Source organism: Pagrus pagrus, assembly GCF_965226575.1.
Source record: "Pagrus pagrus genome assembly, chromosome: 7".
NCBI lineage: Eukaryota > Metazoa > Chordata > Actinopteri > Spariformes > Sparidae > Pagrus > Pagrus pagrus.
The window spans coordinates 4,151,226-4,176,319 of record NC_140191.1 but is presented as its reverse complement, the minus strand read 5'-3'; the positions used below and the strand labels follow the sequence as shown (position 1 = coordinate 4,176,319).

The window sequence follows — 25,094 nt, the reverse complement described above, 5'->3', positions numbered from 1 at the left end:
GGCTCCTGTCCCCTCTTTCCACCGAGGACCATCCCGGACGAATAAAGCAGCTCGCTAACGAGCAGCTCACTGGCTCATTGTTCTGCGCACGCAAACATCCACACGAGGGGGATACATGTGTCGGGTCGCACAAGACAGCAGCACGCATACGAAAAGGCGCAACACATGCACGGACCGGGGAGACACTTCATATGCTGGTGTGCTCGTACATGTGCACCATCGCACACACAAAACACAAAGAGGTGGAATGTGAGCCTGGTGGGATTTGCATGTCTGCAGATCTTCATCATCATAACAGCCTATGTCCTCCAGCGTCGACTAAGAAGGTTTTCCACAACTCCGTCCCAGTGTCTCTTCCAGCAGAATATGGAGATGGAGACTGTGGACGTGTTGAGACACGCAGGACTGGGCCCCTTATCTATAAAAATAGATTTATACTTGAACTTTATCTTAAGTTCATCTCCAACAGTGCACTTAGCTTCAATTTATAAGACGCTGAGCATAAGAAGCCTTGTTTAGGCAGGTTTTAGGAATCCCATCAGGACCTACGCACATGTGATCTATAAATCTTGAGTCAACCTAAATTGACGGCACCTGCCTCATCTCCCCTCATATAATGTCATCACAAATGAGGGTTAAGTCAGGAACAGCCATGGACCAAAAGAGATCACAGCAGCGGTCGAGGAGATTGAAGTCCAGCAACACGTATTATTCGGTGGACTAAATAGTGGGTTTAAAAAAGTTCACCACAGCCTTGGACGCATATGCAATAGCCCGACATAACCAGCAAGAAATCCAGGTTGGCCTCATCCGAAAAACGACCATATAGGTTGACTGTAAGACGCTTATTGTGACCCATATTTTCATTTCTTGTTAGGTGGCGACCTCCAGTGGCTGTGGATATTATTACAGCTGCAAGGGAGGAAGTCAGACGAAGCACAAGTATCATGTTTGTGTTGTGTGTGAAAGCAAAAGTCAAGTTAGAGTTATTTCAACTGACTTGACAACGTAGTCAAGTTATCTCACGTACTTTGCGTAAACTCTGTTATGCACATAACGAAGGTCCATTCATTCAAAAAGTTACATTACATAGATATTTTAACCCAAACCACAATCTTCGCCTAAACATGTAGTTTTCTTGCCTAAACTTGACCAGACTGCAGGTATAATGGAGGTCCACTACATCTCTCTTACTGCCAGTTGACCTATCCAGATGTTTAGGTACAAGGATGTGTTGGGAAAATCACTTAAGTCAAGTCTAGACTTTGCTGAGAGTCAAAGTAAGGTTTCATAGAAAACTACTTATATGTAGTTTTCTGCTTAAGTCATACTTGAGATCATACTTATTTGTGTATATACTGTATGTCTATTTGGACAGACACAAGATAAAAGCTAAAGTGAAGGCGCAACTCTTCGCCTCTTTGAGAGAAAAAAACGCTAGTGGATCGGTCTGATTAATAGCACTATTTAAGTGCTTCTCACCTGTTTATAGGGGAATTCATCTCCATATGCTCCAAAGACAGAAATTCCTTCTTGAGCCAAAACTCTAAGTGCAGTCAGCGGGAGTATATTTCACTTATTTTATTTTAAAAGCACGTTTTTTACAAGATTCACTTTACTATTATTATACGTGAAGGAACCTCACTTTCCACTTCATAATGATTAACTGCCACAAATCCTCACTTAAAGGATTTCGCAGCCAAAAGTATCATCATTTATTCACATTAGTGGAAGGACTATCACCAGTAATGTATGCCATATTGACTGGGAACGCGACACATTTACATTTCGAAACACTTCTTTTCCACGGACAGCAGAACGTCTGCTACATCCATTACTGACACATCCAAAAACCCTTGGTGGCCTAGATGGCATTCATGAAGTTCCTCTTGACAGATTTCACATTTTAAAAATAGAGACTGTTCGCAAACAATATATGAACTGGTGTCGAGGGGAAAATACCACCGGATAGGAGTCATGGATGGAGAGAGTTCTGGGGACTTTAGGGGTGTTCAGTTTTTTACCTCATGCACCAAGAACCTAAAGTCAAGTCCAAGAGACGAATCAACTGACGACATTAAGCGACAGCATTGTTTTAATATATAAACAATATGATACATAATCGTTCGACTGGGCAGTAACTAAAAGCGAAATGTCCTCAATCAGTCCCATATGTACGAATGCACAAACACATGCGACGGCCTTGTTATTCCAAACTGCGGCCACGAGTTTACTGAATGGAACTTCAATCATTAGCTTCTATTTTTGCTTACTGTTTAAAGGGAGGATTTTTGACAAGCCGTGAGGCGACAGGTCTTTGAAACACAGAGCAAAGAACGGGGGGGGAGGGACGCATCGACGGACCACACAATAAGCAATCCTCAAACCTCTCTTTGCTCTTAAATGCCACAGTTGCAATCAACCTTTCCATCTGAGAGGAGCGCACAGCAGCACTCCTGCCACACAAGACGAGCCTGCTTTGAAGCTTAAAGGTTTCAGGCAATTAGGACCTTTAACAGTGACAATTTGTATGCTTCTGTCATTTTCCTGAGATCCCCAGCCCTGAGGACTGCTGCTGCTGCTGCTGCTGCCGCTGAGGGCTTCCACTTCTGTTCCCTTCATGAAATGCCAAGAGCGCGGGGTCCTAATTGAAAAACAGCTTATGGAAAAGCTTGGCGCGGAGCCCGAGCCAAAAGAACTGGAAAGAGTTGTTAGAGTCACACCAGCTACCATAACCAAGGTGGCCAAGAACATTTAGAAAGTTTTTACGGCCTCTTTTCATCATCCTAGCATTTTACTGTCACTGTATTTCTGCCTGTGACATGAGCGTGCTGTGGTACTAATAGACGGAGCATCCACTTGAGGGCAGTATCATTACTTGCATTAAAGCCAGACAGCATTCTCCACTCCGGGAGTCTTAAAAGCTAAAAACCACCACCTAACATGAACTGCACTGAGCTTTCTGCTCTTTAATAGATGAAGTAATTTCTCCGAAAAACTCTCCCCAAATGACCCGTGTGTTCAATCCCAGAGATACAATACTGCTAAAAACACCCAGAGCTCTGGTCTGAGAGGAGATAGTGTTTCAGGGCTTCTGACAGCTCGTCCCTGAGTGGGTATTGTGGTCCTGCTGCCCTCACTCCCCTTCTTGAATCACTGAAGACAGGCAGTAGCTTGGGGCTAAACTGTGAAGAGAAAAGGGGTCAACAGGTCCAGTTACTGGCAGGTCCAGGAGTCTGATTAGAGCCCCAAGTTTTACACCGCTGCGGTTCTACGGAGACTCATTTGATACGATGAAGAATGGCGGCAGAGTGACTCAAATCCTACAGGGGGAAAACGGACCATTAAGAAATGAAAGTCTTGCATTTAAATCTTTTACTCCTTAACAACCAGTGTCACCCTTTTATTTTCCCTAAAGCAGCTTAAAGGTTGGAAAAATAAAAGGTTGTTATTTCACTCTGTCTCACAGTATCGTATAGATTCTTTACAAGCTCGCTCCACCGAGGGGAAATATTCAAATCCACCGCTCCATGTTTTTATGGCTGGAAATATTTTCGATGTCTCGTGCATCATTTTATAAACATTTTAGCCACAGTTCGGTCTGACAAGTTGATTTGTCCACTAAAAATCTGAAATAAAGATCTGTGGGTTCGAGTAATACTTGGCTCGCAGCATGAGTTTATAATGACCGAGGCACCAGCAGGCAGAAGTAAACAAGCACGAGCAGCAAAATATACTCAAATATCACAAGTACAAGTAATGACCGTGGAGGAGGCTGATTAAGCTTTCGTGTTCGGTGAAAACTTTTATTTGTTTCTAGTTTAGGGGGATTTTCATCTTGTCTGATCAGTTCAAGAAGGAGAAAATGAAGATGGGAAAGAAGAAAGAGTACCCCAGAACTTTACTTTATTTTTACTTAACATTTCTTAGTATTTAGTTTAATTATTAAAGCACTCATTGTTGCACACATGTCGAAACCCTATTTATTTCTAGCATGGGAGACTCATCTAATACAACAAGGTTAAACAACCTAAAGCCAGTAAAATGTCATTTTGATTTTATACACATTTTCCTGTTCAGCCTGACTTCTTACTTTGAATCCCATCCCCTCTCTCTCCCCATTTCCTGTCACTATCAAAAAAGGCAAAAAAAAAAAAAAAAGCCCCAAAAGTAGTAGTAAAGGTGAGTAGAAGAAGAAGAAGAGGAAGAAGAAGTAGAGGTAAACAAGTAATAGCTGCAAAACTGATATCACAAAACCTTCAAGGTTCAAGTTTAGCTTTAGTGGTCTAGTATCATCTGTTTTCAGATACGTTCAAGAAAGAAGAGAAGGAAAAACAAATAAAGAAAGAAGATATGAAAAATGAAAACCTTTGTTTCTTCTCTTGGAGATTTACACGCTTTTAAATCATTTGATTAGGAAAGTAAAACAAGGAACTATCAACATCAGAATGAAAGAAGAAAACAAGTAAAGAAATAAAGGATAGCTCAAAGATGTCGTCAAACTTGGTGTTGGTAACAGAGAAACCAGCGAGAATAAACTAAATTTTAAAAGAACCCAACCGAAAAAATCCCACCTCCTCCCTTCAGGCCTCAAGAGGAGTGCAGGGCATCGTCGTCATCGCTAAACCATATCCAACAACATAAACACATTATCAAAAGGAAAGTCAATCCTGAACATGGTTATTGTTAGTACTCACAGCTGTCCAGCTAGTACGTTAATATTTGGAAGTTTTGGAGGCACTTTGTTTGACATTCTTGTGCGACTAGCACGCTAATAGCTTTAGCAAATATATCTGCCTAGCAGACTCTTAATGGAAAGATCAGTGGGGCTTAATACAGGCCTGCAACAGCCACATATACTGTAACTTTTTTTAAACCACAGCTTTTGATTTATTGATTGATAGGGATGATGAATTTCAACAAATATGACAAAAAATGACCCTACCCTTACAGGACTTCAGTAAACCTCTTTATTTTCCATCTATAATAATGAGCCAGATACTGACTAAGTGACAGTATAAGACAAAGGGACAGCGGATCCATGATTTGCTGAGATGTAATCAATGAAATATGACCAATAGCCACGCCAAACTTTACTCAGACACTTGAATGTACATTAAAGTCAACAGAGATGAGTGATCCAGTCAGTTTGAATATTTACTGCTGAGCCTTGGATCTAAACCTTCACATTATATATCATACTTGTACTAAAACTTCAGCCACAAACGTACAAATCTGCTTGGATCCAATCTGAAAGACTGAGAGCTGATGTTGACAAAGATGACAGTGACTTAAGCATCATTTCGTACTTCTTACAAACGAAATGTCTCCAGGGAAAGTGTTTTATTGAATTTAGCCATGGTATTTAGTGTTGTTGCCTGAGTGTCTGTGTTTTAGATACCCGTGTCGGCCCCACTCTGCCTCACTTCATCTGAAAGGGATTGTAATGTAGGAAAATGAATAAGTCAGTATCCCACCCTACTTCTGTGCTGCTGTGAGTTCGCTCAAACTTTCCAGCCTTAGAAAAAGCAAACTTTTGTATTGATAACTGCCTTTCATACCTCATTGAGGGAACAATCACTGCTGCACAACCCTTTCACGGTACACTGGTTAAGCTCTTTCAACACAGGTTTCCAAAATATCCTGTCTAGGGGCGACCATTGGGCAAACATGGCAGTTTGTTAGTCACGTCTAATGTACGACTTCTCTTTCTGTGTACCCTCTTCAGAGAAGGTAAACCCTGCTAAGAATGGGACATCGAGGGGGTCTGTAGTTCCCCTCAGTGAGAACTTTTTCAACGAGCTCTGCTGAGAGACGACTTTGTTTGAATTCAACTCACCGAAAGACATACCTCAAAACAGTAAGCAGAACAATGGCTCTTTAGTTGAGGAGGTATGAAAGCATGAAGGCATGGGTGGGATTTATGAACTGGGACATACCAAATCCCACATGCGGTGAGAGAGCCCCGAGAGCACACACACCCTCCACAGATGCCTCATTTACTTATCACACTGTATCACTTACACCAAAACCAAGGAAGCCAAATACAGTCCGTATCCCAGGCCATCTGAGGTCAGGTGCAGGTGCAGGAATATTTCACAAAACAAGACATTTATTACAACCTGTTTTTTTTTCAGCAGCACACATCCTGGCGCAGGTTTAGTGCCCTCACTTCCATCCTCAACACAAGCATGAGATTGTAATCGCAGTAGGCTATAAGCCAAACATACAAACATAGGTGAAACACTGTATTTTTGTACTGCTGTCATAATATCGGCGCACCGCAGACTAAACATCAGGGGGATCCAGCCGCCCATGTGGACTGACAGATGGAGTGTGAGAACGAGAGGGGACGGCTGCGAGAAACTGTGAAGGAAAATCATTTTCACATGACTGTGAGATTCATTTGAGGGCATTAAAGACAAGACCAGACTTAAGTTCTTGAATCCTACCTTGAAATCTGGTTATTTATAACTATAAAACTCCAATTGGGGTTTCCATCAGAGCAGGAAATTTGATTTAAGCATTGAGGCCTAAATCCCTCAACTCACCAGCCGGTTTTTCTTTTATACCAACTGACTGAACCTTCAGGACGACAGGAACCTAGATGGTCATTACCTCCACTTAAGTTGTGCTTTCGGTCCGATTCGGTCCTGTGTAGTTTTCCAAAATTTAGTGGAATGTTAGGCCGAGCCAACAAACAATCTTGATTTATAGTTGTGCGTTAAGTGGCTTCACTGTAGCTCCAGCAGCTACAATACATGTGTAGGCTCTGAAGCTGTGAATTAAACTATAACTAATGTACGCTTCCTCAAAAAGGTAACCACAAGTAAAGGCAACGGAGGCTATGGAAATAGCTCATACAAAACACGAGGACTGTGATGGGCTGCTTGTGTTTTCTCCTTCAAGTTTTTGACCTTGGTGAAAAATTTTAAAGGCCTGATCACATATGACGTAGACACATGTCTAGTCAATGGTTGTAATCTGGCTCTACACTACCAAATGAAAACAATTGTTATCTTCATGGCTTTGGCTCATGAGGTAGAGCAGGTTGTCCACTAATCGTAAAGGTCAGTGCTTCGATCCCCCGATCCCCCGATCCCCCGATCTCATGTTGAAGTGTTCTTCGGCAAGATACTGAACCGCAAATTGCTCCCAATGGCTGTTCCTGGTGTGTGAATGGCATAGATATAACCTGGGCTTTAAATAGGAAGTACTGTATCGCTCCTGATGAGCAGGTCGGTACCTTGCATGAAAGCCTCTGCCATCGTTGTATAAACGTGTGTGAATTGGTGAATGTGACAAGTGTTGTAGAGCGCGTTGAATGATCGGTAGACCAGTTGAACTCCTTGCATCAAGTTTAAAATCAAGCGATATGATTACGGTTTGGTGAGGATTTGTTTCAAATTTCTCATGTGGCTATGGTGTATTTGTGTTTGTAGCCTTTGAGCCACGCACATTTCATCTACTGAGATTTGGTAGACAACATATTTTTGGTGAGTTCCCAAATTCTTGTTGGTGTGGCACAGTCAAACCGCAATCCAAGTCCAATGGCACAAATATCAAGTGTGAGCTCTTCTGCAAAATGTATTTAACTGGCTTATGGGTGGTGCTACAGCAACATGACAAATTCAGTTGGTTTTATCTGGGTCAGGGCTCTGAATCATTTGTGCACGTCACAATTATACAAAACCAAACATTTCGATAAAGGATTTTCTCCAGAAATCAAAGTCATGAGCAGCCAGTCGTCTGTCACAATGTGTATGTTGACATATATGTAGATCCAAATGTGGATTTAAAACGTTTCTACAATAAAGTCATTTAGATTTTTTTTATCCTTGGCAGAGCTGCATGCCCTCTGAATGCTTTCTACATCACAAAAGTGATTGGAGGAGCAGATAAATTCATCATCCTCAGCTACAGTTTTACCAGCATGTTGGGGCATCTGGTGTTATTCTGGTGTGAATACACTGCGTTCTGTTCCGCAGCTATTTTCCACCGCACCCAACCAGACAAGCGTGTTTACCGAGAGGTCCCAGCAAATAAAAGCAAAAGCAGAGCAGGAAGGTGAGCGCCACAAAAACAATCTTTGATGAGGCCTGTTAAATGAAAGCATAATCCCTGGAAGAAAACTCAAACCAGGACTACTGTGGGTGGTCAGAAACAGCTCAAAACCAAGTGGCAAAACAAACACGCGTGTGTTTTTGCCCTTACTCCGAGTGATTGAATGTTTACAAACTAATTGTGTATAGCTGGCTTACATTAATCTTCCATAAGATCCTACGGTCTGTTTGTAACACTAATTCTCTCTTGGAATGTCATTTCTAAATTGTCTGTAAGAGCTTGCGTCAAGTCACATCAGCCCAAACAGTGCGCTCGCTGGTCTTTTTAATCTAAGAAATCAAAGCTGAGTAAACACCGCTTTGGTATGTCTAATTCCTTGAGCCAAACTCCAGCGGTCAAGTTTCACACATACCGACACACATCTGGAGCACTCTTGGCATGGAAGATCAAGCTTGATATCCTGCACATGTTGCGGCAGTGCGAGTCTCTCCCAGGGCTCTGACCCCAACACTCTACAAATACATCACTGAGGAGGGGAGCGATCCACGGGCTTCTGTCTGTATGGAGATGTCAAGATTCCACCGAGGTAGCCAAGTGCTCTCATCCACATTTCCAGGGGGATCTTAGATAAAGTTTAAAGTCATAATTGTCAGAACAAAGACAAGTACTTAGGCAAACAGCAGGGGAAAACTATGTGAAGGGGCAGGGTGGATATTGGACTTCTATTCCAGTGCAGTGGATCAAGAGGAGGACTCGCCAAATCTGTTGGCTCTCCCAGAGATCTTGGGGTAACCAAAAACAGCTTTATGAAATGCCACGTCATTTCTTATCTGTGCTGCTTTCTGAAATGTTTTGATAACTTATCTCATCCTCATTCAGTTGAGCATCGCTTCTAAACTGAACTTAATATCAACGTCTCCTCATGTCTATCGACCTCGAGGAGCCAAAGGGGCTGATGAATGCGATTTTACTAATCACATCTGTCTCGTAATGGAGACAGTTCGTCATTTTTAGAAACTGGGATGAGTACATGAAAGGTTCCAACGCTCCTCACTCACCACAGAAAATATAACACCAGTCACTTATTCATCCGAGAACAATTGTTGGATTAACTCGGATAGAGGTCGGGAGTGTGCTGAGACAGCAGAGACGGCAGCCATCCCTGATCTCCCTTGACCCTGCCAGGGTGCGAATGCATAGGTGTCACAGCAAAAGCCTGAGTTGCTTGTGTAGGGTTTCACCTGTCTGCCTCGTTGGACCTAAGCGGGATAGGCTGTATATGTCGCCTGACAGATGTAGTGTGAGGAAAAAGTGCAGACGAAGACTCTCTTTCTGGAGAAATCATTTTCCGTTGGCGCTTCATTTAGTAAATTCTCCAGGAGTGTGTAATTCATTTTCAGGGAATTAACTAAAAGACCAGGTTTCATTTATGGAACTTTGCGGTAAAACCTGATTGTTTATGACTTTGTAAACTCTGGCTCACTTTAAGACTTTTTCTTAGCCATGCTAGTTCTGGATCTAGGGATGCCAATGTCAGTCGGTTGGTCCAAAACTTCGAACCGAAATATCTCAACAATTATTCTATGGATTGCTATAAAGTGTTGTACAGACATTCATGGTCCCCAAACGATGAATTCTACTAACTTTGGTATCAACCGGACTTCCAGCCCCCAGGCAGATTAGTGAACTATCTCCTACTGCAATTTTTGGAACAAATGTGGCACAGATAGATGTGATTAATGACTTTGGTGTTTCCCTGTGAGGTTGACATTTGAGATTCTGAGAAAAATATCTTTGGTACAAAAATGAATGTCCCAATCAAGATGAACTCAAGATAACTCTGGTGATCACTAACTTTTGTCCTTGCGCCATCATCGGATACATGGCGCAGGATGAAGGATAAAATTAATACTATTGAGAGGCTGGCAGAGGCTATTTACTTGTCAAAGCCAGCTACTGATCCACTTTTTGACTTGTGACGCCCTTAAAATGAACCAGTTGCCTCGTCTACACAGCATTTTCAAGGTGGGACTGTCTTTATTCTGCCCCGTCGTTCTGTAGGAAAGGTACAAAGAATAATGGGTCATTATTATTCCTCCTCTGAGCTGGCAGCAGATGTATAAACAGAATTGGATCAACGTGATCAGGCATGTGACATTCTGACAACGTGTTATGCCGTGGTCACTGATCAGATTTAGCCTGCTAGATATCCAGCTGGCGTTGGCAACACATTGGCAAGCTGTCCCAAAGCAAAACCGAAAAATGTCTGGGAGACATTGCGAGGTTCAGGAGCTCCTTACCCTCCAAACAGAGGACGAAATCATCCACCAGAGGCTTGATGCAACAGAGGAGGTAACTGATTAAACCGCCATTTTTTTGTTCAGTGTAAAAGTACAAAGACGGTGTAAAGAAGGGTCTTCGTTGCGGCGGTATTGCACAGATAACTCAGATAAACATATCTGCCGAGGCCTTTTGCACAAACTTCCCACCCATGTTTCATTTCATGCAATGCTGTGCCTCCTTCATTAAGACCACTTCTTTTTTTCAGCCGAGAACAACTGTTGGATTTAGCCTGAGAAAAGTTTTGAGTGTGCTGAAACCACAGAGATGACATTCTTCCCCGATTTCCCTTGACCCCGGCGAAGGTACAACTCCACGAGTGTCAAAGCAAGAGCTTCACTGGGTCGTGTACGGTTTCACCTGTCTGCCTTTCAGACCTAGATCTGAACAGGTAGAGGAGAATAGACCTATAGAGTCCTCTTCTTTTCTTCCTCCCTCCCCTCCCTCCTCTCCTTTCTCTCCCTCTCTTTTCTTCCCGACCGGCTAATCTCTTCTCAGGTTTAGGATTCCCGGTCCGGGCTCTTTGAGGAGGAGGAAATATGGGGTTGGGTAAACATCAGGGCTCTCACTGCAGGGATTACAACACCCATATATCACCGTGACAACTCCCTTTTCAGCGGATGACAAGTCGCCAGGACCCTGTGCAAGGAGGGATCCAATGACACTTCCTATCGCCACTGCAGACACTGATAGCGTATACCGTCACCGTTTTCACAACATCGTGTCAGTTTATGAAGATCCGGTTTCTGCATACTCTCAGCCAACATCTTTAGATCGGTTTGAGGTTTTCACACACTATCGCACCTGATGTTTGGCTTGTGGGCATCTTAAGAGGGGTAACAACACAAACGGAAAAAGACTCTAGAGAAGTGCTTTGATCACATGTCCTTTCACAGAGACCGCTGTTCATTGTCTGTGACTCCATTTCACTCTCTCCTCTTGACGAAGCGAAGTGGCACGCATGGCGACACGCTGCTGGACGCATTGTGCCTCGGCGATTGGGTGTTACTTTGAATAATGTGAAACCGCAGTCGGGCCTCGTTAGAGAAAATCCACTTTCAATCCAAAAAGACATCACTAAAGGTCGATGAGGTGGATCATTTTCCCAACCTCTTTGGGACAAATTCAATTCCATGCAGTCATGCATTTTAACCGTCAGGTTAAAATTCAATTATCCAAATGGCCGTACTTTTCCGAAGAAGTGGGTGCGTCCAATAATTCCTCAGTGTGATACAAAACGAGAGGCCAGGGACACTAATGTTCTCAGCAGTTGTTCTTCTCTCTGGTGTGCAGTGACAACAACCAGTTATGTCAGAGCAGAGAATGAAATCATTTAGGGAGGAACAAAGGGGATTCAGAGTTTATTGTAGATTATTTTTAACAAGGTTTCAAATAAAAGAATTTGGAAAATAAAGAAAGTATTGATGTCATCACTTGTTTTGCTGCTGATGGCAAATTGAAGGCATCAGCAAATGTCAAAACTCTGGCTTCAGATTAAAACTTGAGTTGTCATCTAACTTCAAAAACTTCAGAAATCAAATCACATTAAGACGCTTGTCTGAAAAAATACACGCAAAGGAAAAGGATATGCTTTCGTGCTGAAAATGTACTCTTAAAATGTTTACAGGATTCAAAATATTTCCAGTGACTGCAGCCAGATTGAAATATCCAAGTATTATGTACAAGCATCATGTCCTGGTAACGGTACGGTCAGATTGAAACAGAGCACATTTTTCATAATATTTACCCTGTAACCCTTTGAACCTGATTTCAGAAGGGCATCGAACACAAACTGCACCTAAACATGATCCTATCAATGTGGTTCACATGCAGCTTCTCTGCTTTCGTGTGTTCAGTGCAAATGCAGGAAACAGTGTAACGTCCACAGATTGCAATAAAATGTATAATTGTGGCTGTCAGGACACAACCTAGACCATCAGGTTTTCAGTGTATTTAACTTGCTGACTTTTTCATAATGACCATGATCCTTCCCTGCCGTTAACCAAATGGTGCTAGTTGTCTAACTTGTGAGGGATGGAAATATACAGGTAAATTTTCTAAGGAGTAAGATGAGAAGATTTCTACCACTCATGTCTGTGTGCTAAGCATGAAGCTGTGGATGATTAGCTTAGTTTAGTTAAGGCACATAACTCCCTGCAAATCAATGACTTGTTGGTTTTACATTTTTGTTAACCAAGATACATTGTGTTAGCAAGCATTATAGGCGTTGGTAGATACGTTTTTATCAACTTTGAACAGAGTCAGGCCAGCTGTTTCCCTGTTTCCAGTCTTTATGCTAAGCTATGCTAATTGACTCCAGGCTCCAGCTTTATCCTCTTATGCACATGAGAGCGGTATCAATCCTCTCCTCGAACACTTGGCCAGAAAACAAGAGTACTGCCAAAATGCATACTTTTTGCTGCATGCGGATAATCTAGCATTTAAAAAAGGTACGGTGTGTAGGATTTAGGGGCAAAAAAGAAAGATCATTTTTCATAATGACATTGTCATTACTATATAATCACCTAAAACTAAGAATTCTTGTGATTTTGTCACCTTAGAATGAGCGTTTTATATCTCAGCGCCTCCCCCCGCCAACCAAACGCTGGCTCTAGAGAGGGTCTATCGTGAATTTAGTGGACACATGGGGGAGGGTGACATGATGGGTATTCAGTTGGCTGCAATCTGCAACCACACTTCCACATAATCCTACACACTGAACCTTTAAACGGTCCAACTACTCTGAAAGTGAAATAACAGTATTTTGGATTGGAATTGGGACGTTTTGGGACCCTGGATGGCCAAGCGCCAATGCTTCTTTGCAGGAACTCCATGCTGCATGCTGTTCCACACATTCACACCTTGGAAGCTGCCCAGTAAAACCACAGTCTGACCCGTTGGCTACCGAGCAGCTCCACTGGAGCAGTTTTGGGTTAAGTACCTTCCTCAAGGGCACCTCAGCGGCGGTAATGAGGGAGTACAGTAGTAATTTGTACACACAGTAACAGTCACAGTTCATATGTTCACAGATTATGGTTCAGGATTGTACATTGTGTTTATGTTTCACCAGCAGTTTTTGTTGCTGGTGAAAAAGACCTCAGCAATTATAAAACTGTACCTTAGAAAAATAACTACTCGTTATCACACTGGATGGCAGTAGTAGAGGGTGAGCCAGCGTCAGGTTCAAAAGTCTTTTAGCAGACTGACCATCAGCACAAGTCTTTTCCACGAGTCTTCATAGTTAAATACGTACTTAGGTCAGTTTGAAGTTTACATTATGCCGTGTTTTGTTCCTGCATTGTCCCGGTGTACAATAACACGGCTTTAAACAAAAAGTGCAGAGATTTGACTGCCAAAATGCAGGTCAACTCGGGGTCTCCTCAACTAATGACTTGAATCATCAACATTTTAGGGAGGGGCAGCCCATAAACTCTCAGACACCAGAACATTGTGCTGATGTGGACTATTCAGCTGCATGCACCCAGACTGATAGTCAGAGTCAAGGTTCAGTGGAGCTGAAGCGCACAAAACCACAAACACAAATAAAGGAAACATTTTAATCAGCACACACAAACTTGCATTCAAATGAATAAACAGTTCTTTTAAGCGAAATAGCTAAACATCTTTTTATCGGAGCAGAATTAATATGAACTGAGAGAATGTTTACTGATACAAATTGGACTGTCAAAAGTCACAGGAAGAACATCTGTTTAAAACTGTTGACGGCAGCATAAATAATGTTTTCAGCGTGCTTCCCCCCTATTTTGAGACTTCCAAACAGGACACCAACACTTGACCTTTTTCTGCAAGGGAACAGAAAATGTAATCCAGGCCGTTTTATTGTGGGGAAAACACAGCAGGACAGATCTTCATGTGACCAAGCTAAAATATCATCCTCTGGATGTTGAACATTTTATAGCAAACAATCCTGATTTGTGCCTGGTACTCAGTTACATAATTGGTCATATAATCAAAGTGCCATTGTGGATGTTTGTGAGTTTCAGAGGGTAGTTTTTTTCATGTTTTAGTTAAGGCAACAAACACTGAGGAAAAAAACACAATAGAAGAAAATCATTTGTAAGTACTACAAGCCACCCACACAGATTTAAAGCATCTTCCAATAATCCAGCTTGATTGATTGCCTGAAAATGTTCACTATGTGTGCATTGTCGCCTGCTGTCAGATCTTTTTTTTTAAAGCCAAAGAAATAAAAGAAACTTAGAATTTGTGAGCAATATTCATATATACTGTGCAGCCAGCAGAGGAAGTGTTGGCAGGCATCTCGACAATAAGGCCATCTGGGAAGAATTATTCTTATTATAACAAAACGCTAACAATGATTTATAGATTCTGTATTCTGCTGTTCCACTATCTCATAACGAAGAGTATTTTATCATGGTGAAACATGCATTATCTCCGTCCACTCCCTTCCCCTTCTCTCTGTTCTCTCTGAGGAGTCGAAGCAGGATGACTAATTAACAGCATTAGTCTCCATAATTCAGGGGAAAACCATGATGTCCAACATCCGATAGCTGAATCAAACTCATATGTGGGCCAGCAGCAAATAGCATGCTTCACCATCGAGAAAACTGAGCATCTCGTTTTAATTAGGCGGCGCTCGTGACGTCAAGGAACCGACGAATGATGCCGAGTCTTTGGCCGCAGAAGACCGGGCCCCTTCCTTCAGCTCATCGTTTTCTTTCTGCAGGAGTGAATAAACCCAACCTGCACAAACATCCCCTTGCCGGAGGCACAGACAAATGATTTGTGAAGAGATGCGGCTGCCAAGAAACCTCATTTATCACACTGCTGCAGCCACTCATCGACATAAATCATGATGGATGTCATGTTTAAGGCCAACAACGCCATGAATATTCAACATTTGTCTTAGGTTTCCCTGCATCTCTGGCCCAAAAGTTGTGATTGGACTTGACAGCTTTGGTAGCATGAATCCTTACGTTTGTCATTGTGCTGGATGAATAATTCCACTTTATATAATCCTGTGATTACTGAGGAGTCAGTTATGGATTTCAGGGCAACCACATCCAGCCTGATGACTCCAGCGCACACTTGGCGGGCACTCGCAGTGGAGTCCCATGACACAGCTTAACCCTGGAGGTTCGGCTTACACATGCAGTGGTTGACCAGAGATGTGGACTAGAGTCATTGTGATTCAACTTGAGTCAGTGTTTTGATGACTTGCAACTTGACAGAAAAAAATGACTTGAAACTTGTCTTGGATTTGGAAGTGAAAGACTCATGACTTGACTTGACTTGACTTGACTTCAGATACGATTGGTGAAATGACTTCTCTATGTTCATTTTATGTTTCCAGTTTAGTTTTTTAGGTTATATTTAGTCTGACTGTCAGTATTTTACAGTCTTAAAGTGATAGGGAGGAGATATTTTCTTTGCTGTAGAAGAAATTAAGAAATATATAAACTTTTATAAAGTTATTCGCTGGTAAACACGCCAAACTTTTCGGCCTCTGTCCCGGTCTTCTTCTGCTCATCTCAAGGTCACTCATCCTCTGTAGCCACTCTTCGCTGCAGGAGAAACTCTGGGCTCGTTAGACAGAGCGGACAGGCTGTCTGTCTGCAGCACAGGCTGCCCTGCCGCTGCTCCGCCACTTAGCCTGTTTGCTCTACCCAATGAGTTTACTGGGGCAACTACAGCGCAAAATCTGTTGCATCAGCTCCACCGCTGGCCGATTATTTTACAAATTAACCGTAAAAAAAACACAAGCACAACCCATTAACACCAGAGAGAGAAAATCAGTGCTGAAAAAGAGGAAATTGTGAATAAAAAAGAACAGGTCAGCTTGCTGGCAATTTTTTAATTTTTGGTGTAATTTTATCTGTGTGGGACGACTTGATTTAGGACTTGATATAGCTTAACTAATGACTTGCCTTGATTTGACATGCCCAACAAAAAAAAAAGACTTGCTTGAGACTTGGACCAAAAGTCTTGTCACATGTCTGCTTTAGACCTAAAGCACCTCTGCATCCTTTCAGTCCTCTGACATTCAGGTGAAACAATACTGCACTACACACATTGTGGAAGGTGAAAAGTTGACATCCTGCTTGCACATAAAAAAAAAAGAAAAGGAAAAGCCTGTCCAAAAGTGTGCACAAACTCGCACATAAAGATGTGTGATAAAAGACAGCAACCTTGCCTGAAGCATAAAAGCAAGACAAGACATTGGAAGGAGACACTTGAAAGACATTTCCCATTCTGTTTTGTTTGGCCTCTTTCGAACATGCATCCACAGCACAGGAACTCTGCGCTCATTTTAGGAAGACATAAAATATAAACACGAAGAAGACAGAGAAAGACTAAGAGCTTACCTTTGACTGATGAACCTGGATGCCGTAGAGGAGAATATTTCGGAGCTTGGCTGCTGAGGCCAGGTCCATGATGGCTGCTGGCTCTGCCACTGTCCCGCTGATGGACGGCTCATCTGAAGCGCTCAAATGCACCTATCAAAACAAAGGCCACCGCACCCAATCAGAAAAGCTTGCCAATAGTGAGGATCTCTTACCAGAACAGCAATCATACCCCTTTTTTGGAGCAATTACTGCTCATTGTTCAAGCAGTCGTTTAAACATGTTGCAACTCTATAGGCCTGTTTGTTTAAAGCGGTGTTCAGAGAAGATGAGTTCTGCTCTGCTGAAAGTAAACAGAGGTAGCTTGATACACAGTCCTGTCTGAGGATATTATGACTCTATAATCCGGTTGTTAATCTTTAGGCCCTCTGGGGTTTATTTTCTCCAATTAGAGCAGCATAATCCAGACACATCGGTTCACGTTACCGTGTCATCCTTAAAAATATCCAAAGCTAAGCTGATTCCACAACTGACCTGCTGACAGAAACTTCACTCAAGATTTATTCACTGCAATTATTTTGTCATACATCCTTAAAAACTGCAACAGTAAGACGCATTAATCGGGAGAATCGTTTCAAATGTGTCAAGACATCTGCTCTAAACATGTAATTATTACACTTACACTTGAATATCAATCAGACGTTTGCTGTCAACCGGTGAAGTTCAATGTGAAGACTGATTGTTCAGCACATTTGCAGGTGTTAAACCTCCAGGCCACTAGTTCATACGAGTTTACTGATACACTGATGCCACAGGTGCCCTGTTTCCATTACCTGTCAGGTGAATTTGAGTGACAATAAAAAAAAAATAAAGACAAAGATTTATGACACCTAACAACACAAGACATAAGGTGTCTATCAACAACATGAGGTTCATTCTTTGCTCAAGGCCTCATTTTCACAGACCGTTTGAGGGCTTCTCTGCCCTCGAAGCCATCAGCTACACTTCAAACCCTATTATCCCTCCACTGATCACTACCATGTGATCAGACCTGTGATTAATAACGAGGGTATGTGTGCAAACCAATAAGTACCCCCGGCCAAACAAAGATGGGAATAAACTTTGGTGCCTCATCACTTAGAGCCGTGAAACTCGGCGGCTGCTTCATGTTTCTGGGAGTCACAACTTCCCAGTTCAGACACATCAAACGTGACCATGAAATCAGGTTAGTCACGGAGCGAGAAGTGTGTGATCAGTTACACTAATGGTTGGTTTTGGTTTGGGTTTAAAAAAGAAAAAAAAAAAGCAGGAATTTAAACATTAGTCTGTAAAATGATGGACAACCAATCCAATCAACCTTCTTGACGTCAAACCTTAAACCTTCCTTGGGTTTGACATCAGGAACTTTGTTTCGCTATAATTGGATGAAAATTTCAAGCTCAATAACCAGTGTTTCCCACACATACAGTTTACCTGGGCGGACCTCCCACGTATATATTAATGCCGCCCGAGTATATTTGAAGTTCTATTTAAGCATTTTACAGGCGAGAACGACGCCATCTGTGATCGATTAACTAGCAGACAATCCACCCTCGCTCTTCCCCTCCCGTCTACTGTCAATCACACATCCTCTGCAGACAGAGAGAGAGAGACAGACATTTTCTGGTATCCCTCCTGTATATTCACAGATTGTGATGTGACCTCTCCTATTTAATGCGGGCCTACTTATGTCGTTGTTTTGGACAAACTTGTTGCAATGCCGTTTGGTTCATGTCGCTTTTGATCTGTTACATACTTAACAAGCTTCCTACACACACAGCTGACCTGCTGTTATGATAACAAAACTGCCGGTGAAAATATCCTGAACGTGAGGTGTGTTTTATAAAATGTACCGCTGACCAAGTGAACAGATAATGCAGGCGATAGAAAGAAAACAGAAAGGAGAGGAGAGCCAGTAGAGAGAATATAGTAGTAAAAAAACAAAACAAAACAAAATAAAACATATTATATAAAGAAATAATATAGATAAATAATTAACAGAAAGCAAAATAAATAAATAATATGGAGTAGAATAGAATATAAACATGTCGACAGCGAGAATTGTGTGAACTGGCAGAAAGTCTGCTCCTCTAAAGCCAGGCTTCAGACTGTTTACGTGTGTGTGTGTGTGTGTGTGTGTGTGTGTGTGTGTGTGTGTGTGTGTGTGTGTGTGTGTGTGTGTGTGTGTGTGTGTGTGTGTGTGTTTTCACATGTGAATTACTTGGTTTAAGGTTAGGGTTATGAAAGTTATGCTGGTTACGGTGAGGGTAAGAAATACAACCTTGTGTTTGTGTGTGTTCGTGAGAGTGTGTGTGTGTGTATGTGTGTGTGTGTGTGTGTGTGTTCCAGTCTTTATTGAAAACCTAGTACAACTCACACAAATACGAGCAGGGGCTTTAGTGGAGTAATGCTGCATGACATCGCAGTGATTGAGACTGTCGGCCTCCGTGAGTTTATTTCTTTCCGTATTATCTGGAAATGTTTTGGCACTTTATCCGAGTACTTGTTGAGCAGGTCAATTTTCCAAATTAAAAGAGGATAAACAGGACCTTTTTGCAAAAGTTTCTTGGTTCAGATTGGATTTGTTTGTTTTATATTTTTCCTGTTGAGTTCTCAGGTCAGTGATACTCTGTTAGATGTGTGTGTTTTGAAGCCGGCTCTCCTGGGAGGTGTAGGGTTTCCAAACAGCTACAGAGTTCATCAAGGTACCCGAGGTGGACTACAGGTGAGGTTTTAACAAGCGGACGAACCGGGGAAAGGCTTGGCTTGGCCCGGCCTGTAGCACATGTATCTTAAAGAAACTGAATCTGTTCAGTGCCAGATGTCTGTTTTCAAGAACATGAAAAGAAAAGTTCATTCCTAGTGTGGGAAATGATACAGAGATGTTAAACACACAGACCAACAGTAGCTCTTTATACACTTATTGACTTCTGGGACGATGTTCAAGGAGAATCCAGGTCTGATAAAAACCTGATGCAGCCTGCTCCACCAGATATTTTCATAGTACATAGATACACAGCAGAACGAGCAGAATGAAAAGCAATGAGCACAAGATTTTCACAGACGCATTTATTCTGGCGTGACGAAGACAGTCGATCCTGTTCTGATGTATCGTGCAGTTTGTTGACTTACAGCTTTCCTGAAAGGTCAGTGTGCCTACAACAAATCAAGGCAGTGGTTTAAATTAGTAATGAGTGTGACGTTTGCGCGGATTAAACTGGAGTTGTTGGGGGGAGGGGTTTGGTTAAAACACACATCACAGATTGGAAAGCTGGCTTTCCTGGTTCTGTTGGCGTCATCGCTAAGATGAATCATGGCACTGATCCATTTGTCCAGGTTAAAAACTGTCTTTATAATCAAGAAATGAGTGTTCTCCAAACATCTACGCTTTCAGTCTTCTTCAGTGGTGAGCTGCCAACTCAGAGCAAGGAATGGAAACAGGAGTGATGGGAGTGTGGGACACACTTGGACATCAAATCTCAGGTGGCTTTTTGGCCACTCTAACAGAGACTGTGGTCCAGTCTGAAATATCTCATCTCTATTGGATGGATAGCCATGAAATTGTGTCCAGACATTCATGATCTCCAGATGACGTATCCTACAGACTTTGATCCCCTGACTTTCCATCTAAAGCCACAGCGAGGTTCACTTTTGTGGTTTTGAGCAACCATCCAACAAGATTTGGATGCATTTGTCTTGACATTTGGTACAAATATTCATGTTCCGCTTACCTGTAGCGCTTTTTATCCATCTAGATCTCCCATTGATCTCCCAAGGGAGGTCAATAACAGAACATCTTAGATTGTTTTGGTGTGAGGTGCCAAAGTTTGGAGACATCGCCACAGAAGTGTCTGCTTTCTCTGGAATATAGTTTAACTAGAAACTGTGGGAACTACAAAATACTGTAGTCCCTACATAAAACTGCTCACAACAAAGTCTGTGGATTATCTATTATGATTATTTATTATACGCAACTGGTTCATGAGTTCTGGATAGAAACACTGTTTTGAGTTTTCCAGATGTATTTTTTTTGGCACTTCGCACTCCTCATATAAGGACAAACTGTCCCGTTCACAAATACAAATAATGTTTTTATGTCTAGAATCCACAAGCTGCAAGAAGTTCCCTGTCCCTCCGAACAGGAGCGATTTCCTGCTTTTGCCTGTTTGTCAAAGCACTTTGTAAACTCTGTTTTTATAGGTGCTTTATTAATAAAGTTTATTATTAACCCATTTTATCGCTACTTCAGGCTGTGGCCGACAGTACACATGCTCTATCGTTTTTTGTTTTTGATATTGATCTTGGGACAATGACAGGGCTGGCTAGCTTGCTTTTTAAAACAATGTCTGCAGTATCCTTGTGCGAACTCACCCAAATGACAACCTGCGGATGGAGTAGAGCTCGATTCGCTGCTTCCAAATCCTTCAGCAAGTCCTCCACTTCAGACAGGCTAGAACGATTGTCCTGGGGACAAAGGAAATCAAAACCTTTTCAGCATAGATGGAATTTTTCTCTATGATGAGCAGCAAGATAAGAAGTGTGCTCCAAGCTTTTAATCTAAAATCTACACACTCCTACAGCCAGACCAGATCATGAATATTTACACAGACATTTTTCAGAAAAGTCGTAGCTAAAGCAGGAACTCACAGAAATCTGAATGAAGTTCCACTCCTTCAGTAGATATCCGGTGTTTTCTCCCATCAGATCTGGGACGACATCCAGCTCCTGTAAGAAAGAGATAGCCTGATGTTAAATATTCAGTTGTGCTTGTTAAAAGGATCCTGAGTGATAACGCTTAAAGCAAGTGCTGCAGTACCAGGGTCCTGATGCATCTGATGCTGAGTGACTGATTGACTTCAGTGCTCAGAGGTCAGGAGCCTTCTGGTTTCTGTTTCAGCCACTTCTTCAATTATTAGTGTGAGAGAACAAACCACCTGTTTTCCTGCTTCGAAAGATTTTATGATTAGAAAAAAAACAAAAAACTCAGGGAGTACGTATTTGAGTGGCTTATTTCCATCGACTGTATTCAGGAGCTTATTAGAACAAATGGAGAGGGATTTTTTAAAAAAGAAACCATTTCTGGGCTCCTTTATACGTCTGAACTGGCAGGAAAATTCTGACATATGCAAAAGCTGGGGACAGCGATCAGACACAAGCCAACTTGAATTTCATTACACTGCAAATTGAGTCAAAGGCCGACTACAGCCAAGAATCGTAAAAGCTTTTTTGCTCAAAGAACCAGGACATTTAGGTCCCGATCTTTCCATTCAGCTTCAGCCTTGGCATACGAGTGTGATGAGGCAATACGATAGCTCACCGTGTCCACCATGTCCGTTTCATATTCATGTTTGTTGTTATGCCTCTAATTACAGCCTGGTACTACGATTTCACACACATAGGAAATAAACACGGAAATAAACATCCAGAGTCTGGCACCGGGACACAGTTGTTCTACCCATTAAAATAACAGAAAGTAATTGGAAATGTGAAATGGATATCGGAAACATATGTTGGAGGGTTAATTGCTCTTGAAAGATAACTGCCCATGGCTTCAGGAGGAAAATCATTTCAGTCCGAAATGTAGATTAGCAGGGTTTGAAAAAATTGGCATGATCTAAACCAGGTTGGGCATGAAATCCCAGAGTAGGAATGTTTACTTAAATTTGGGGATGGCCTGGAGAACCGAGACTCCACAGAGGCTCGATGACCAAACCACTCGGAGGACACGGGGAAAACAACGCTTCGGAGCTCAGCTCAGCACAGCAGTGAAAGACCCGCTTTAATGAATTAAATATCCTAAACACGTTAAGGAAAAGACTAAATGTCAATAATTTTAATGAGGATTGGTCTTATTTAAAACAACAGGGTTTAAAAATTAAACTTAAATTAAACTTTAAGCCCTAAACCTGCACTGGTTTCTGCATTTACTCCTTAATTTCTTCTATATTGTACTGCAAATTTTTGTAGTAATCTCTGGCACAAGAGTTTCCTTCAGGATTAATAAAAGTCTATCTTATCTTATCCATCTTATCTTAGTATTTGGGTATCCATGGTTACATTTGGGCCAGTGAAATTGAGCTGTAACACAAAGTTAGAGGATAAAGTTAGAGGATCGCCAAAGTTGGGTGGCTTCATCCTCTGGGAGCTATGAATTTGTGGACCGAACAGACCAAAAGACAGACCAGCATTACCATCCTAAAAATGGGCGATAAAGATTTTAATGTTACGATGTCAGTTTCTTGGCAGACGAGAGCAGCATTGACAGATTTTAATAATAGGGGAGAGAAAGATTAGAGCAATCGTGGGCCAAGAGGGGAAATCATCATATCTGCTGTATTAACTTTACTTTATATTTGAGCCTGTTTTGGCATCAAGATGGGAAACTAACAGCAGCTACAGCAACACTTACTACTGCCGTACAGTCACCTCATTTAAAGGTCAAGTCTGTACTCATAAAAAACATTTGCTGAGTAAACTTTTGTAAATTGCGAGCACAAATCAAAACGCATCACTTATCATCAGTGGCTGACAGACAAGAAAAGCTCTCTGCCGTGGTGCAACTCTTTGCTCTCCGTCTTAATGACGGCCCATTTATAGGTCGAGGTTAATCATTAAAAACCCTCTTTGAGTTGATACATGAGTCTGAGGACTGTCTTTGATCTGGGCCGGATATGAAATATTATCATACATCAACATAAAAGGATTAGCGATAAGGACGAGAGCGCAGAAGAGGTGAGTTGGCCTGGTTCTTAAATGAAATACTTCATTTCTCGTTTATGTACTTAAGCTAAACCCAGACGAGTAAATGTTTCATGAGCACCTTTGTTCCAAATTCACTGAAGCCAAATGTTTGAATAATTGATGGCTTATATTTATGTAACAAGGTTAAAGCAGGATATAGGCTGACTGCACAAGATGAGTTCGACGTGAAGGAACTCGTAGAGAGGAAATCAGAGTTTTCATGTCTACACAGATATTTAGGATGTGTGACATACTGGTACGTGTGAATATTACATTTGTGATACTTCTTTTCTACATTTCCCTTTTCTAAGTTTATGAAACATTTTGACAAATGTATGGAGACACAATAACACAGTAATGCTTGAAATGTGGTCATGAATTAGAGCTTTGACACTGAAATTTGTAGGCAAAGGACTCTTGGCACTGTTTTGTAACTGTAACTGAAACTAGAGATCTGACAATGTAACGTGTTGATTCACAATCGTCACAACATTTACACTTTCAGATAACTACCTGACCACAATTATAATCTGTGGTTATTAAGGAGCACGTCTGGTTTTCAGCTACTAAGCAGCAGCCGATCAAACAGTTTACATTCAGCCAAAATGTAGATATTAGTGAGTGTTGGAAGGTTTTTTGTCCAGTGTGAAAAGGCTGAATGAGATCATTTGTGGTATTTATGGTAAATATCTTATAAATATCTTTCATTTATACCACCGAGTTGCCCTTGAGCAACACCCTTAACCCCCAACTGCACCGGGGAAGATGCTCGGTGGTCAAAAGTTAAAATGGTTGTACTGACTGAACAATGACATTCGATGATACTTCCCAGGTTAAATAAAGGTTGAAAATCTTTGTTGAAACGCTGTGTAACAAATGAAAAAGAGTGTGATGATTTGCTAATGGCTGTTTTTACCTATACACTTGATAACAGTACAAAGACAATATATTTGGTGTTTCACCTCTTCAGCTTCACGGATTTTTGTAAATATCTACTTATTCTGAATTTGATGCCTGTAACATGTTTCAACTAAGTTGTGACAGGAGCAACAAAAGACTGGGAAAGATGTGGAAAGCTCCAAAAACACCTGTTTGGATCGTTCCACAGGTAAACAAGTTCACTGATAACAGGTGATGGTAACATGATTGGGTATGAGAGGGGCGTCCTCTGGAAACGTGGTGATGTCATGAGAATCACTTTTATCTAAATTTCACATCAACTGACAGTTTTTTCTTTTACTTTGTAAGCCTGTATTTAAACAGCATCTCTCAGACAACAACATCCTGCTGAGAGCAACCACAGCATCACAATCTTACTGTGAGTGTCGTCCTCTTACTCACACATGCTGCCAAATCCTCCACCTGGACACAAACACACACTGCGCCACACTGTGAGTTTTCAGCTGAGCTTGGGCAGCCCATCCATGCTTATCCCTGTATTAGATTCAGGTAATGGCACCGGGACAAAGGTAATTCTTCATCTTCCGCTTCCTCCCCTCGTCTTTCATCTCCCCCTCCATTCCTCCTCCCTCCCAACTCCTTGAAAAGGATGTATCTGGTTCCGAAACACGCGCACCGGAAAAA

At 41.8% G+C, this 25,094-nt stretch overlaps 1 protein-coding gene across 1 annotated transcript in view; it reads right to left on the bottom strand.

Annotated features, from left to right (window-relative positions):
- The window catches only part of crppa (CDP-L-ribitol pyrophosphorylase A), a 47,633-nt gene that overhangs the window by 5,451 nt on the left and 17,088 nt on the right, over positions 1 to 25,094 (bottom strand). Inside the window, exons 7-9 of the mRNA XM_084356540.1 lie at positions 21,417 to 21,494; positions 21,141 to 21,233; positions 16,752 to 16,883 (exon numbers count right to left, since the gene is read on the bottom strand). Coding sequence (XP_084212666.1) covers positions 16,752 to 16,883; positions 21,141 to 21,233; positions 21,417 to 21,494 — 303 coding nt within the window. The remainder of the gene's footprint in view (positions 1 to 16,751; positions 16,884 to 21,140; positions 21,234 to 21,416; positions 21,495 to 25,094) is intronic.